Here is a 13,048-nt window from a genome sequence, read left to right on the forward strand (position 1 = left end):
AATTGAGATTATGGGCACTGATTTACACACAGTACCCCATAATGTCAAAGTGGAATTATTTTGTAGATTATTTAGTAAATTCATTTTTAGAATGGCATCAGTAATATTCAACCCCTTTGTTATGGCAAGCCTAAATAAGATCAGGAGTAAAAATGTGCTTAACAAATCACATAATAAGTTGCATGGACTCATTCCATTTTCAATAATAGTGGTCCCTTAATCGAGTAGTGAATTTCAAGCACAGATTCAACCACAAAGACGAGGGAGATTTTTCAATGCCTTGCAAAGAAGGGCACCGATTGGTAAATGTGTAAAAATAAAAAAAGCAGATGCTGAATATCCCTTTGTGCATGGTGAAGTTATTAATTACACTTTGGATGGTGTATCAATACCCCAGTCACTACAAAGATACAGGGGTCTTTCCTAACTCAGTTGCCAGAGAGGAAGGAAACTGCTCAGGGATTTCAACATGAGCCCAATGGTGATTTTAAAATAGTTACAGAGTTTAATGGTTGTGATAGGAGAAAACTGAGGATGGATCAACAACATTTTAGTTACTCCACAATACTAACCTAAATGACAGAGTGAAAGAAGGAATCCTATACAGAATAACAATATTCCAAAACATGCATCCTGTTTGCAACAAGGCACTTAAGTAATGCTGCCAAAAATGTGCCAAATAAATTAACTTTTTGTCCTGAATACAAAGTGTTATGTTTGGGGCAAATCCTACATAACACATTGCTGAGTACCACTCTTCATATTTTCGAGCATGGTGGTGGCTGCATCATGTTATAGGTATGCTTGTCATCGGCAAGGACTAGGGAGTTTTCTAGGATAAAAGTAAACAGAATACAGCTATAAGCACAGGCAAAATCCTAGAGGAAAACCTGGTTCAGGCTTGTTGCATACCAAGACGACATTGAATGTTCCTGAGTGGCCTAGTTACAGTTTTGACTTAAATTGGCTGACAATGGCTGTCTAGCAATGATCAACAATCAACTTGGCAGAGCTTTTAAAAGAATAATGGGCAAATGTTGTACAATCCAGAGTGCAAAGCTCTCTAGAGACTTACCCAAAAAGACTCACAGATGTAATTGTCGCCAAAAGTGCATCTTTAAAGTATTGACTCAGGGGTGTGAATACTTATGTAAATTATATACTGTATTTCTGTATTACATTTTCAATAAATATGCATACAATTCTCAAAACATGTTTTCACTTTGTTATTATGGGGTATTATGTGTAGATGGGTGAGAAAAATAGATATTTAATCCATTTTATATTCAGGCTGTAGCACACACAACAAAATGTGCAATAAGTTAAAGGGTACGAATACTTTCTGAAGGCACTGTATGCCTCTCTTTTTTTTTATAAGAGCCTGAGGCTCCAAACGAGAAGGCCAAACCACTACCTGTGAAAAAAGGTAGGTAATTCCAGTATTAACACATCAACAATGTTAATTATTAGAATTACCACACATTGACAGTGTCTAAATAACATCCTTACCTTTACTGAATGCTGTTTATGAACAGTCTGAAATGTCTGAAGATCGAGGAGGAGTCCTATTTCTTTAGATTGTGTTCTCTCCTGTCAAAGCAGATACTCCCAAAGAAAAGGCTCCCAAATCAGTCCCTGTCATGAAAGGTATTCATGCATAGTTTGGCAGCTGTAGAAATGCCAGACTGACTTTTTGCAGTAATTTCAGGGCAGTGCAATTTGAGTTGAAGTTTGTGCTTTAATACATTTTGCTCGCTACAAAGCCATGAATTACTGTTTGGTTTCTTTTACAATTTCTGAAGTAAACAAACTCATTGTATTACATGCTAATTTTTTTTACCTCAGTTGTCTCTTTGCAATGACTGACATACATGCTTTTGTATTACCAATCATTTCTCTGTCTTATCTTGTGCAGAACCTGAATCTCCAAAAGAGGCTAAGGCAACCCCTGCCAGGAAAGGTACAGTAGCTACTGCATTATCTTTCACATTTCTTTCACTGTAAAATAATGGGTTTATACTGTAATCAATTATTGCTGTTATTAAATACATAGTAAGGTTTATTTAATCTTGTTCCCATTCTCAAGCTAAAAGCTGAATTGCAGTAAAAGAAAAGAAAAATAAGTGGGTCTAGATTTAGGGAAATAAAAAGTGAATTGAAGGGTTGATTGAGCAGTTCAGGACTGGAATGGAAGGTGCATCGTTGAACTCTGAGCGGAGAGAGCACTGCAGTAGCCGTTAGGGGAGTCACAGTCTGTATATCTCGCCATCTCTGACGTCCTGCCTGCCTTTCCATATAGCAACCACCAATAACTTTGTGCAGCACCCACTTGGGTGATGCTACTGCAGCCGACGGGCGCTGAAAGCTCACCACACTTTAGTTTTCGGAATATTTTCATATTTTACGAGCCATCGCATGTATCTCTCTTTTCTCTATTCTAATAATAGTACATTTTATTTCACATTTATTTCAACAGGGAGTCATACATAGACATATACATTTGCTATTGGACAAGCATCAAAATTACGATTCCACAATTTGAATGAGTTTTATCTTTGAGTTTTAACTCTTTAAAACTACTAATAAACCCTATACAACCCACTTAAAGGCTACCGTAACTTAATGTAAAGTGTTCCCTTTCTATTTGAATGAAGTGATTTATACAGGTTTTTCAACAGTTCTATCAGCATTTTGAATGTTTCAACATATATAGTTGGAATCAAAGTGATATTTTATGAACAGAAGATTGATGTGGTTTTGTGTGGCCTGATCGAATGGAATTTCCGTCCTCCATTACACCTCAGAATCAGGATCGTAGTGTTAAGTCAAGTGCAGTTTGCCGTTTATCTCAGTTTGAAACCCGGCCTGAATCTAACAAATTATAGCTACCCTGTTGCTTTTCAATAGCTAGGTTTCCATCCAATCTGCAACAGATTTTCATGCAAATATTCTAAAATCTGCATAAAAACAATATGTGCATTTTCCCACCAGAGATATTTCCATCAAATGTACTTGTTGGAGATAAAAGGCTGTGCTTGATGACTTATTGCACATAAAAATAAATGTTGCTGTTAAATTCCCATGTACCGAATAAAAAATACAACTTAAATGGGTTTCCATCGCATTTTCAATTCTACTGATGTTTTTGTCACAAAAATATTGTGCGTTATATAGTGGTCTGGTCTTGGCACGTGCGCTCTAGCCAACAGCTAGAGCGAGATTATTGTTATTTGTCAAACCGCAGCCAAGCATCGATCATCATGTCACCAGAATAAGATCCTTGATATTTGTTGGAAAGGAGCATGAAGCTAATTACCGTGCACTTTCACCACGCTGTGAAGTTCATCAGAACTTATTTCATAGCCTAATAATCTGCATGCTTTCCCAAGTCGTAGTGGGAAGACCCCACAATACATCATCACGTGACTTCAAGTTTACTTTGATATGATGGTTATTATATCAATATGTGCGCATAAAGGCGTTTCCACTGCCATTTCTCGCATAATTAATTTTACAGACACAAAAAGATCCCACCTTGTCTAGCGTATTTTGTTTTGTCGACATAGTTTACCGACCCAGTTTTACCAACAAATGTACTGTTTCCATCAGGCCTGTCGTGACATTTTTTTATCCGACATGTACTTTACTCGCATAAAAAGGTTGGATGGAAACCTGGTTAATGGCCCCAAAATGGTTAGAAGATTTTCAGAAATACATAATTGTTTTATTGATATCCCTTTGGAATATAGAAAAATCTGTTGAGAAGAAGCCTGCCAAAGAAGAGAAAGCAAAGGGTAAAGTACCCCTATTCTTTTATATTCCATTCTAGTGTTCTCTATTGTATTCTTTTTCTAGTATATCCTATTCAGCAACCCAAATCTAAAGGCACTCTGTGATACTGTAGGAATTTGTAAAAGATAGCCCTCATTGAAACATTGATCATTGTGACATTAAAATCATCACCTCTCTCTTCAACAGCAGAGCATGTTATAACAGACGCCTTCGTCACAGAAGGTAAATATTATTTTCACAAAGCATCTATGTATCACATACCAGTTACACTTTTAACAAAGTCGAAGGCCTTCACAGTATAAGGCCAACATAAATGCTTCACAAATTATTTAGAAGAAAATGAGGGTGTGTGGACTGTCTCTTTTTTATCATTATCCTCTGGATGCTTTGCAGATGAGATGCCCTACTTCCAGTGCTTTTTTGTGGATGAAGATGAGGCCCAGTATCCCTTCTACCCTTTCTCACCACTCCAGATGTGAGAGCCCTGCCCAGTGCAGAGGACAGAGTCTAGAAAGCCATGGGACGAGTTGGGTGACACCTTTAGTGTGGAGTCAATAATAAAACACTAATAAAACCAAGCCATGCAATCCACTACTGCCATGTTGCAGCCTAGCGTCCAGAGCTGGTCTTCAACAGAAACCTAGGACAGCGAAGCACTTTGAATGACAGAAAGTTATTTATTTTTCCTGAATTGGTTGAGCTCTCATGGATAGCCAACATCATTCCTTTCCAAATGTGTTTGTATTGTATTTTGTTTTTGATAGCTGATGTGGCATGAGTTGATCAATATCAGCATATCAGTATTTTTAATGGAACAATGCAAACTGTGTTTTCATCTGTTGCTGCAGGTTTGCCTTTTTTAGGGCCTTGCTAATACTTTTTTTGCTTGATTCAATTTCCGCTTTGATAGTTGTCCGTTGCAGGGCATATTTAAACAAATTGGAACACAGATTGTATCGTTGGCTTTCATACTTTTCAAATTCTCAGCGTGGCTCAAGCAATTTATCTGTCTGTCGTCACAGTCAGTTGAATGGGAGCTGCATTCGGGAGCAGTGTTGGTCTGGAATTTGGGGGAAGAGCTCGGTTGGGCTGGACTACAGACTGCTGCTCTGCTGCTGTGGACTCTGAATTACGCTTTATTTACATGATCAAGGGCTCTATATCATTGCTCTCATACTAAGACATCAGTGGGTCGTTCCATCTCAAAAAGAGGATTTCGACACCCACCAACTCAGATAAGATTAGCATTCCTGCAATATTATTTTGTTGAAATATAATTTGATCTCTGAGAAATTAAGCTAATTGATGGCACCCAAATTGGCAATTTTATTCAATAAATATAGACCCTAACATCTGGGATCGCTTTTTTAAAGATGTTAGGTACTATATTTATTGAATATTATATGAATCCTATACATTTAAATGGCCAATTTGTGTGCAATCAATTAGCTTAATTACAAAATAATATTGCAGGAATGCTAATCTTATCTGTTTCGAACTACAGAAAGGATTTCAGAACAATCTGAGATGGTGGGTGTCATGGCTTGCTGAAATGACATTCAACGACCTCAGTGGAGTTTTACCTCACTTTGACCTAAGTGACAGTTTTGTTTTTAATGTTGGATTTCTTGCCGTTGTGTATACTTTCACAACGGTAACTAACAATGAGATAGTAATTCCATTGTAGCTGAATATGTTTCCTCTTTGATTTTCAGGCTACTTTGCTTTGTTCCATTTTCTTATATTCTTCTTCATCAGTTTGCATTTGTTAACTTTGAGGAAGCGTAAAGCTTTTCATCAAATTCATAGGGACCTCATACTCATTTATATTTTTTAATCGTCTCGTGCCTAGAAGTCTATGAAGTTGTTTTGTATTGTATGTCTGGAAAGGAATAACCATGCACAATATACTATATGTCCATGAGAGCTCCCAGATTCCGATCAACTTGATAAAACACCCTCTGGCTGCTCCACAGGTGACAAGTGGCAGACTCAGTCATGGTGTTCTGAAGTCTTATCAACCATCTATACTTCTACAACATGCTCCTCATTTTGATAAGGGTGCTGATTCTAAGCATTCCGTTGTCTGATCTTTCAGAATGAGGTTGAAGAAGAATTTTTCATTTTTAATGGGTAACACGTCAGTTGGAGTGCACTTGTTGCAATCGAGTGTCCTTGAAATATTTCATTTTGTGTGATAATTCATTTGGAACTCATTTAAAGTTGGTGTTATCCATTTGTGTCAACATGACTTTAAATTCGACATAATTTATTGCACTGGATTACACCATCAATGACATCAATGACCTTAAACTAACTGGAACATGAGAAGGAGAATACATATGTTAATGATCAAAATCAATGTTTGTATCCCTTATCGATGTATTGATACACCAAAAGGAACAGCTGCCTAGCTCATGAGTACCACAGAGTCCTTTTGGTAGGGTCTACACAGCTGGGAAACTGGTTGAAATAAGGTGTGGAAAAAACAAGTCCAGTTTACCATTCTGTAATGTGTATAGTGACTTATGAATCATATATAATCAAGTAATATAGTAATATAAACAATATATTATGATATAATTTATACAATTATAATATTTTCAACAATAGTGGTAATAATAATGCATGTATGGCAATTGTATTAATTTTTGTGGTATGTTATGAACAGATTGATATAATTTCAGATTGATTATCTTATAATTTCTGAAAGACAAGTTGGGATTGCAGTCAATACATAAACCTACAGTACCAACTTCTACTTAAGTTAAACTGTGTTCTTGGCTAATTGTATGTTTTTAATTAAATTAACAACTTGAATTTTGACAATCAAGTACGTGTAGCCAAATATTGACACGGTTCCATCTTTCAGTATCAGTACCTCTGCACAAAACATGTATTTGTTGCAAAAGAATGTGATACTTTGGAACACGAAATGCTTTTAAATTCTCATTTGGCCTGTACCAAATGTTGTTTACATGTATATTTTTGTGGAGAGCAAAAGATAAGACTGATTGTGAAATAGTGCATTTATGCTGAGTCCACTAATCATGTTAAGGCTCCTAATCTGTGTGTTAAATGCTTTGACTGAACTGAGGAGAGGAAATAATTGTAGGTCCTCCCAATTGTAATTTTGACAAGCAAATACTACCTTATTTGCTATTCAAGGGCATATGATACATTTTGTCTCAATTTATCTGTTCATTTATCTGTGTGCAATGTTTGATATAATTTTTTTGTGAATGGTGTAAGGAAAGTATACATGTATGACCTTGCAGCTAGTACTGATGATTATGAATAGATTAGGCTAGCTAACACAAAATGTACTATGCTCTAGACCCAGGATTCAAATAAACTGCAATGTGCCGACATCGCAATACTCTTGACTTTTAAAGGTTATCTACATGTATGTTTTAGCTGACATCCGCAGTGTTTACCGTAAACGTCAGGGAAATTGCCTTTAACAGTCAAGTTCATTGCGATGTTAGGGCATTGGGGTTTGTTTGAAATATATTACTTATCTTAGAAGTCATTCAAATAGCATTCTGACTATTTAGCTACCAAAGTAGTTAATTAATACAATATTTGCCTTAATACATTTTGTAGCTAGCATAGACTACAATGGTAGTGGTACTGTAGAATACAATTAGTAGAATACATAACGGTGTCATCTTGACAGTTAGGCTCTATACTATTATTAGTAGTAACCACTGTAAGCTTATAACATGTGTGGCCATACAGAGACAGGATGGTACTCTGATGGCCCACCAACATTTTGAAGCATTGTGCATGAAGTGTGTTAAAGGTTCTCTGCTTTCAAGTGTTCTTTGTCTGGTATTTAACAACAGTATATTGATCTACTGTAACATCAATATGACAGTGCCAGATCTATTTCAATTGAAATTACACTACCAGTCAAATGTTTGGACACACCTACTCATTCAATGGTTTTTCTTTATTTTTACTATGTTTTAAATTGTATAATAATAGTGAAGACATCAAAACAATGAAATAACACCTATGGAATCATGTAGTAACCAAAAAGTGTTAAACAAATCAATATTTGAGATTCTTCAAATAGCCACGCTTTGCCTTGATGACAGCTTTGCACACTCTTGGCATTCTCTCAACCAGCTTTATGAGGTAGTCACCTGGAATGCATTTCAATTAACAGGTGTATGCTTTGACTGAACTGAGGAGAGGAAATAATTGTAGGTCCTCCCAATTGTAATTTTGACAAGCAAATACTACCTTATTTGCTATTCAAGGGCATATGATACATTTTGTCTCAATTTATCTGTTCATTTATCTGTGTGCAATGTTTGATATAATTTTTTTGTGAATGGTGTAAGGAAAGTATACATGTATGACCTTGCAGCTAGTACTGATGATTATGAATAGATTAGGCTAGCTAACACAAAATGTACTATGCTCTAGACCCAGGATTCAAATAAACTGCAATGTGCCGACATCGCAATACTCTTGACTTTTAAAGGTTATCTACATGTATGTTTTAGCTGACATCCGCAGTGTTTACCGTAAACGTCAGGGAAATTGCCTTTAACAGTCAAGTTCATTGCGATGTTAGGGCATTGGGGTTTGTTTGAAATATATTACTTATCTTAGAAGTCATTCAAATAGCATTCTGACTATTTAGCTACCAAAGTAGTTAATTAATACAATATTTGCCTTAATACATTTTGTAGCTAGCATAGACTACAATGGTAGTGGTACTGTAGAATACAATTAGTAGAATACATAACGGTGTCATCTTGACAGTTAGGCTCTATACTATTATTAGTAGTAACCACTGTAAGCTTATAACATGTGTGGCCATACAGAGACAGGATGGTACTCTGATGGCCCACCAACATTTTGAAGCATTGTGCATGAAGTGTGTTAAAGGTTCTCTGCTTTCAAGTGTTCTTTGTCTGGTATTTAACAACAGTATATTGATCTACTGTAACATCAATATGACAGTGCCAGATCTATTTCAATTGAAATTACACTACCAGTCAAATGTTTGGACACACCTACTCATTCAATGGTTTTTCTTTATTTTTACTATGTTTTAAATTGTATAATAATAGTGAAGACATCAAAACAATGAAATAACACCTATGGAATCATGTAGTAACCAAAAAGTGTTAAACAAATCAATATTTGAGATTCTTCAAATAGCCACGCTTTGCCTTGATGACAGCTTTGCACACTCTTGGCATTCTCTCAACCAGCTTTATGAGGTAGTCACCTGGAATGCATTTCAATTAACAGGTGTGTGTTCTTAAAAGTTAATATGTGGAATTTCTTTCCTTCTTAATGCGTTTGAGCCAATCAGTTGTGTTGTGATAAGGTAGATATTTGGTAAAATATTTGGTAAAAGACCAAGTCCATATTATGGCAAGAACAGCTCAAATAAGCAAAGAGAAATGACAGTCCATCATTACTTTACGACATGAAGGTCAGTCAATACGGAAAATGTCAAGAACTTTGAAAGTTTTTTCAAGTGCAGTAGCAAAAACCATCAAGCGCTATGATGAAACTGGCTCTCATGAGGACAGCCACAGGAATGGAAGACCCAGAGTTACCTCTGCTGCAGAGGATAAGTTCATTAGAGTTACCAGCCTCAGAAATTGCAGCCCAAATTAAATGCTTCACAGAGTTCAAGTCACAGACACATCTCAACATCAACTGTTCATAGGGGACTGTGTGAATCAGGCCTTCATGGTCGAATTGCTGCAAAGAAACCACTACTAAAGGACACCAATAAGAAGAAGAGTCCTGCTTGGACCAAGAAACACGAGCAATGAACATTAGACCGGTGGAAATTTGTCCTTTGGTCTGGAGTCCAAATGTGAGGTTTTTGGTTCCAACCAAAAGCATGGAGGAGGCATGGAGGAGGAGGTGTTATGGTGTGGGGGTGCTTTGCTGGTAACACTGCAGTGAATTATTTAGAATTCAAGGCACACTTAACCAGCATGACTACCGCAGCATTCTGCATCGATACGCCATCCCATCTGGTTTGTGCTTAGTGGGACTATCATTTGTTTTTCAACAGGACAATGACCCAACACACCTCCAGGCTGTGTAAGGGCTATTTTACCAAGAAGGAGAGTGATGGAGTGCTGCATCAGATGACCTGGCTTCCACAATCCCCCGACCTCAACCCAATTGAGATGGTTTGGGATGAGTCGGATGGCAGAGTGAAGGAAAAGCAGCTCAGTATATGTGGGAACTACTTCAAGACTGTTGGAAAAGCATTCGTGGTGAAGCTGGTTGAGAGAATGCCAAGAGTGTGCAAAGCTGTCATCAAGGCATAGGGTGGCTATTTTAAGAATCTCAAATATAAAATATATTTTGATTTGTTTAACACTTTTTTGGTTACTACATGATTCCATATCTGGTATTTCATAGTTTTGATTTCTTCACTATTATTCTGCAATGTAGAAAATAGTTTTAAAAAATAAGAAAAACCCTTGAATGAGTAGGTGTGTACAAACTTTTGACTGGTACTGTATGTGTATGGCATCAATAATTCATTGTTAGTTGTATTTGAGCTGACTGGTTCAGGAATGTACATTGTGTAAGCAAATAAGGCCACTGGGATAATGGGACAGATTTGATCATATCAAATGCTGAAAATGATCTTAAATTTGAATAGTTTTATGCCAGATTAACAAATGTATATATTGTCCTATGCTTAACCTAACTAATGCAACTTCTCATACCTGTTGGATTAGTAAACGTAACAGTTTATGTGTGGTTTTCTTTCCCTTTCACCTTGTTCCTTATGTGTTGATGCCTGTAGGCTATTGAACAGTCCACAGTATTTGAGTTGTAATACGCACACATGATCAGATGATAGCATTATAGAGTGGTCTATTTTGAAACATTTCAAATAAATATGTTTTGTATCCCTTTAATAACAAAATATCTTATTCCCAGATCATGAACTCAGATCATGAACTCTGGGAAAGTCAATTAGGTCATTAAATTATTGAATGTTGCCATGTTCAGGGGTCAAGTGTGGTGGAATATTGAAATGGTGTGAAAAATAATTAAATGTATCTTAATTGTATCTTGACTATAATGTTGATGGCAGTTCCCATGCTTGTGACATGCCAGTGTCTTGATTTTGTAATATTTCAGGTTTTACAACTCATAATAAATTGTGTTGATATTGCCCTAGATATCTTTTTCATTTCAATATTTGAACTGCTTCTGATTTCTCTCAATGCATCCAGGACAGCCGTATTATTCAAGTTTTGACAATCCATCTCATAGCCTACGCAATGTGTCAATAATTTTTTGCTCTTTACATTCTACATTCAATGGCCATTACACTGTACTATATTCTTCATATAGTGTGTTTGGTAAGCTCTGAGCCAAAATGACACACACTCCTAGTAATACTGTTAACCTCTCTCCAGGACACTACATTTTAATTGCCACTTGCCACTAACCACCATTGTGGTCCTACTTGTCATTTATTTGGCCCAAAATCAAAGGCAATCTCTCCCTCTGTTGGTTATCACCATATACCATAGCATTGGACCACTGCCATACCTGAACCTGCCTTATATTAACAAAACGTATTTTGTATGATTTTTTCTCTCTTCCTTCTTAGTTCCCATGGAAGGCATGGAGTACTTCCACACTTTCCCAAACTTCCAAATGGCTCTTTTCTGTCTCTCTCCGGATGCTCGGGTCAACAATGGAGAGGTCAGGGGCACAAAGCTTATAGCGAGATCTGAAGCACGGCCTATGTTTTTGTTTTCAAAGTGGGACACATTATGTTAGGTATAATATAAGCCATGATTTACAGTTCTTCTCAATTGCGTAGAAGTAATTTTTTTTAACAATGTTGTCGATTTTCTAAACAATGATCACAGATACAGAACTTGGTGGCCATTTGTGAAACAGTAAATGCATTTTCAAAATGTAAAGAACAATCCATAACAATCACCATAACCCACATCTTGTGTCACAAATAGAACACTAGTGCGGGGGGGATTCTATCAGGGCGGCGCGGTTTGCAGTGCTCATCCCTGTGGAAGCTGCAGTGCAGAGGCAAAGAAAATAGGACCAATCCCAGTAGAAAATGTAGCCTGCATGGTGATATGTCAGCACAGCCAATGAGAGAAGCCCGGCAAGAACGTTTGTCATATCATTGAAAAACATGTTTTGCCCACTCTGCAGATGGCTATATCAGTCCGCTAATACAGGACTATTAAAGGCCCAGTGCACTACTTTTGTACAAAAAATATTTTTCATATTTTTATTTAAATAAATACCAATTCTGATTTATTAAGTACCCTCAGCACCCCTACTACACGTGGCTGTGGTAGCCTATATCCTTTATTTACTGGGGTGAATGAAGCTCTCTGTGGTCACTAATGGACAGATCGAAATTTACAGCCTGGAGGAAAATGGGGGAAGGTCATGCTTTTTCAACTTCAGTCAAGGGGAGGGTTTGGTATTTTTTGTTATCTAGTCATGTAATTTGATGAAATTTCAATATTTCTCAGTGTTTTAGAATTAGTTGCTTATTAGGCTATACAGTGCCTTGCAAAAGTATTCATCCCCCTTGGCGTTTTTCCTATTTTGTTGCATTACAAACTGTAATTTAAATGGACTTTTATTTGGATTTAATGTAATAGACATACACAAAATTGTCCAAATTGGTGAAGTGAAATGAAAAATATAACTTGTTTCAAAAAATTCTAAAAAATGTATAACGGAAAAATGGTGTGTGCATATGTATTCACCTCCTTTACTATGAAGCCCCTAAAGATCTGGTGCAACCAATTATCTTCATAAGTCACATAATTAGTTAAATAAAGTCCACCTGTGTACAATAAGTGTCACATGATCGGTCACATGTTCTCAGTATATATACACCTGTTCTGAAAGGCCCCAGAGTCTGCAACATCACCAAGCAAGGGGCACCACCAAGCAAGCGGCACCGTGATGACCAAGGAGCTCTCCAAACAGGTCAGGGACAAAGTTGTGGAGAAGAGATCAGGGTTGGGTTATAAAAAAATATCTGAAACGTTGAACTTCCCACAGAGCACCATTAAATCCATTATTTAAAAATGGAAAGAATATGGCACCACAACAAACCTGCCAAGAGAGGACTGCCCACCAAGACTCACGGACCAGGCAAGGAGGGCATTAATCAGAGAGGCAACAAAGAGACCAAAAATAACCCTTAAGGTGCAGCAAAGCTCCACAGCGGAGATTGGAGTATCTGTCC

At 36.9% G+C, this 13,048-nt stretch overlaps 1 protein-coding gene across 38 annotated transcripts in view; it reads left to right on the plus strand.

The window, feature by feature from the left end:
• Positions 1 to 4,741, plus strand: part of si:ch211-266g18.10 (microtubule-associated protein futsch) — a 176,543-nt gene extending 171,802 nt beyond the window's left edge. For 25 of the 38 annotated variants that reach the window (XM_041848386.1, XM_045213062.1, XM_045213075.1 and 22 more), the window contains 6 exons: positions 1,379 to 1,426; positions 1,600 to 1,647; positions 1,916 to 1,960; positions 3,750 to 3,794; positions 3,979 to 4,014; positions 4,186 to 4,741. In XM_041848386.1, the coding sequence (XP_041704320.1) occupies positions 1,379 to 1,426; positions 1,600 to 1,647; positions 1,916 to 1,960; positions 3,750 to 3,794; positions 3,979 to 4,014; positions 4,186 to 4,271 (308 nt within the window). In that variant the 3' untranslated portion in view covers positions 4,272 to 4,741. Of the gene's footprint in view, positions 1 to 1,378; positions 1,427 to 1,599; positions 1,648 to 1,915; positions 1,961 to 3,749; positions 3,795 to 3,978; positions 4,015 to 4,185 lie in introns of those variants that run through there. The other 13 variants (XM_045213058.1, XM_045213070.1, XM_045213066.1 and 10 more) reach the window with 11 other exon arrangements.
• Positions 4,742 to 13,048: the final 8,307 nt, after the last annotated feature.

The sequence above is a fragment of the Coregonus clupeaformis genome, unplaced genomic scaffold, assembly GCF_020615455.1.
Source record: "Coregonus clupeaformis isolate EN_2021a unplaced genomic scaffold, ASM2061545v1 scaf0077, whole genome shotgun sequence".
In the NCBI taxonomy this organism is placed as follows: domain Eukaryota; kingdom Metazoa; phylum Chordata; class Actinopteri; order Salmoniformes; family Salmonidae; genus Coregonus; species Coregonus clupeaformis.